Below are 4,040 nucleotides of genomic sequence, written 5' to 3' on the forward strand. Positions count from 1 at the left end.
TGTTACATAAATTTTCAAGGAAGATTTTGTGTGCCATATGATATTGATTTGAGACAGACAATTCTTATTAAAGAGTATAATAGCCCCTACTTTATGCATCCTAATAGTCGTAAAATGTACCTTGATCTCCGGAAGATATATTGGTGGCTTGGTTTGAAACGTGATGTTACATATTTTGTGACTCAGTGTTTGGTGTGCTAGAAGGTGAAAACAAAACATCAGTACGCTTCAGGTTCGCTTCAACTGATTGCGATTCTAGAATGGAAATGGAAAAGAATCACTATGGATTTTTCACAAGTTTGCCTTTAACCCCGTCAAAGAAGGATTCTATGTGGGTAATTGTTGATCAGTTTTCAAAGAGTGCGTATTTCTTGGTTGTGCGTACTAATTATTCTTTGCAGAAGTTTTCGGAATTGTATATAGTTAAGATTGTACATCTCCTTGGAGTTCCAATTTCTATTATTTTGGATAGGGATTTGTGTTTTACCTCTAAGTTCTCGAAGAGTTTGTAGGAGGTATTAGGGTCAAAACTTAGTTTTAGTATGGCTTATCACCCCTAAACAGACGGTCAGTCAGAAAGAGTAATTCAAGTTTTAGAGGATATGTTGTGTAATTATGTGATTGAATTCAATTGTAGTTGGGAGAGATATTTTCCTTTAGTAGAATTTTCCTACAACAACAGTTTTAAAATGAGATTCAAATGACTCTGTTTGAGGCGTTCTTTGGTAGGAAATGTAGAACTCCTTTGTATTGGACGAAATTGGATGAAAAGTAGATTATTGGACCAAAGAGAAAGTGGAATTGGTCTGTGGAAGGTTGAAAGCAACATCGAATAGGCAAAAATCTTATGTGGATTTGAAACGTCATGACATCAAGTTTCAAGTCAGCAATAAGGTGTTTTTGAAAGTTTTACCTTGGAAGAAAGTTCTAAGATTTGGACAGAAGGGCAATTTGAGTCTGAAGTATGTTGGACCGTATGAAGTTGTTGAGAGGATTGACTCGGTAACTTATCAACTTAAGTTGCCACCAAAACTTGAGTGAATTCTTGACATTTTCTATGTGTCCATGTTACAGAAGTACTACTCAGACTCATCGCACATCGTGCCAGTGGAAGAGATCAAAGTTCAAGCTAATCTCACTTATAATGAGAAGTTTATTGAGATTTTGGCTTGCGAAGAAAAAGGTTTTGGAAAACAAGAAAGTTCTATTGGTTAAAGTTTTATGGCATAACCACAAAACTGAGGAGGCTACTTGGGATGCTGAAGTCGCAATGAAGTGACAATATCCCTATTTTTTTAGCTTAGGTAAACGATGATGAAATTCTTTTTAGAGGAGGAGAGTTGTCACATCCCAAAATCTATTTTAGAAGTTTCGAGGGTACTTTTGAATTATGGCCTAAAATAGGGTTCGAGAATTTGGAATATGCAACCTGAAAATATCTTCATCTATGGCTTTTGAAAATTTAATCTGATTTATTCAAATAATGTATAAAAGACTTTCAATTTTTAATAGTGGACTGTTTTGTGAAAGGGTTTAATTTAAGAGTAGCTTAATAACAATTATACCAAGTTTTAAAAATCAACCTATTTTCCCCTCTTTCACGCTATTGTTAACGTGAAAAAAAAGAAACATCTCTTCTACCCTTCTCTTTGTGTCGTCTATTAGAAAGAAAAATCCCTAAACACCATTATTCGAACTTTGGTCTTCATTACTCTAATCTTTTGTTTTCTATCATCGTCCAAACATCAAACCTCTTTTAAATACAAAGAACGCCAAAATACCATTTATTGCATTGATATTCTCCAAGTGGGTTTTCTCAAATTTCAATCAAACCATTTGTCGTTTTCTTAAATCGGGGCAAGTCTTGTATAATGCACTTTAGCTATTTAAATCGAGTTCTAAATCAGTTGAAACAAGGATTTTCCACGTTAGCCGAAATTGGGGTTGTTAATGGTTGATTTTGTAACACCCCGAACCCGAGGCCGTCGCCGGAGTCGAACACGAGGTGTTAACAGACTTCAAACCACTTAAAAAAAATTCCCAGACAAGCTGCCAGTCTGCGTACTAGTCGCTTTAAAACTCATATCTTGAGTTCTGAAACTCGAAATCCAGTTCCGTAAATTTTTCCTAAAACTAGACTTATATTCCCATCTACATATTTTTTTCTAGAATTTTTAGTTGGGCCAGTTAGTACAGTTTATTAGTCAAAGTCTCCCATGTTACAGGGATTGACTACACTGACCTTTGCGCATTACGACTTGGATATCTCCCTGCACAGGGATTCAATACTGATGCCGTTTATTTCTATAGAAACTAGACTCAGAGAGAAATCCAGACATATATGGCATGACTCCTAATTATCTCTGGTTAATTTATAATGAATTTCCAAAGTCGGAACAGGGAATCCAGAAACCGTTCTGGCCCTGTCTCACGAGAACCTAAATATCTCTTAACATACTGTCCATATGATCGTTTCGTTACTTTCCTATGAAAATAGATTCATCAAGGTTCGTTTACATAATGTATTCATTATTTAATTCTAAACCTACTATTTTTAGTGATTTTCTCAAATCTACATCACTGCTGCTGCCAGCATCTGCCTTTAAGGTAGACTTTACCTATTTCATAGTTTCCATGATTCAACTAGCCCTTTTAGCATAAATAGCACAAATTATGATAGTGATTAACCATTCCATACCAAATGATTATAACATTATGCTCAAACATATATAAGCCATTTTCGCATGGCTATAAACATTAACCAAAATATTCTTCCGCCACTAGTCTATTTTATACATGCCATAAGACAATCCGAAACGTAGCAGTACCAAACAGTGGATAGTGATAGTGTGACTAGTAGCTGACGATCCCCGAGCCTGTAGCTTCGCAATGAGATCTATAAAACAGAGGAAACAAGGTAAACGGAGTAAGCATTACAACGCTTAGTAAGTTTTAAGCAGTGTCAACAGATAACAATCAAATTATAACATAGTTGTTCGTATTTTTATTTCACTCTTCCTTCGGGCATACCATCCCTTTACCGAATATGCACATCTCATCATACACAATAAGCAGATAAACTTTCACATAAAAGTGAGCTCATGTGACATAGATATATCGTATGATTTCACATCACCTCTCACACTGATCCGATGTCACATAATTATAGGAATAGTCTCATAGATTGCTCTCGTATGCATCACATAACTACCTTATGATTTAGTGCAAATCAAGCTCACATATAAACTTGGAGTACATAACTGTTTAACCTTTCGCATTGAATATATTTATAAGCAATTCTTATTACGAAGTCTTACCCGGACATAATCTCCACACGAAGTTATCGGGTCTTACCCGGACAAAATCCCCACACGTAGTCATCGGGTCTTTAGAGCTCGGATATAGTACAAGCACGAAGCTTAAGGACATTAATCAGTGATAATATTCTCGCATAAAGCCTGCGGGGTTTTAACCCGGATATAGTACTGACACAAATGCCCTTCGGGACTTATCACATTTATGCATTTTCACATCCATCACGTTGGCCACTCGGCCCTGTCACATATATACACTTTCACATTCACACATCGGCCATTAGGCCTTATCACATATATACACTTTCACATTCATCACATCGGCCATTAGGCCTTATTACATATATACACTTTCACATTCATCACATCGGCTATTAGGCCTTATCACACATATACACTTTCACATTCATCACATCGGCCATTAGGCCTTATCACACATATACACTTTCACATTCATCACATCGGCTATTAGGCCTTATCACACATATACACTTTCACATTCATCACATCGGCTATTAGGCCTTACTATCATTTCATATTCGAATACTCATAACTTACATTATCACGATTTAGAGTTCAAGTATGGGTTTAATCAATAGCTTATGAGCAACTAAAACAAGTTTATCAAGGTTCACAACATAATCTCAAATAAAGCACAAGCTGTTTTTCCTGCGCAATTGTCACTAAATTATTTATAACTGGAGATACAAAACTCCAAATCACTTT

At 35.9% G+C, this 4,040-nt stretch overlaps 1 protein-coding gene across 1 annotated transcript; it reads left to right on the forward strand.

Moving 5' to 3' along the window:
- The first annotated feature begins 260 nt into the window (after nt 1–260).
- On the forward strand, nt 261–1,215 carry LOC107960379 (uncharacterized). The gene is made up of 3 exons (XM_016896749.1): nt 261–504; nt 776–1,002; nt 1,075–1,215. Exons 1-3 carry the CDS (start codon nt 261–263, stop codon nt 1,213–1,215), a joined length of 612 nt encoding a protein of 203 aa, XP_016752238.1.
- The last annotated feature ends 2,825 nt before the right edge of the window (nt 1,216–4,040 follow it).

The sequence above is a fragment of the Gossypium hirsutum genome, chromosome A03 (assembly GCF_007990345.1).
Source record: "Gossypium hirsutum isolate 1008001.06 chromosome A03, Gossypium_hirsutum_v2.1, whole genome shotgun sequence".
NCBI lineage: Eukaryota > Viridiplantae > Streptophyta > Magnoliopsida > Malvales > Malvaceae > Gossypium > Gossypium hirsutum.

Bases quoted from the DNA above. Each gene is read 5' to 3' on its own strand.
- LOC107960379 (XM_016896749.1), top strand. From the start codon at position 261: ATGGAAATGGAAAAGAATCACTATGGATTTTTCACAAGTTTGCCTTTA. The intron at 505-775 runs GTTTGTAGGAGG...GATGAAAAGTAG, and splicing joins TACCTCTAAGTTCTCGAAGA to ATTATTGGACCAAAGAGAAA. The intron at 1,003-1,074 runs GTAACTTATCAA...TCCATGTTACAG, and splicing joins TTGTTGAGAGGATTGACTCG to AAGTACTACTCAGACTCATC.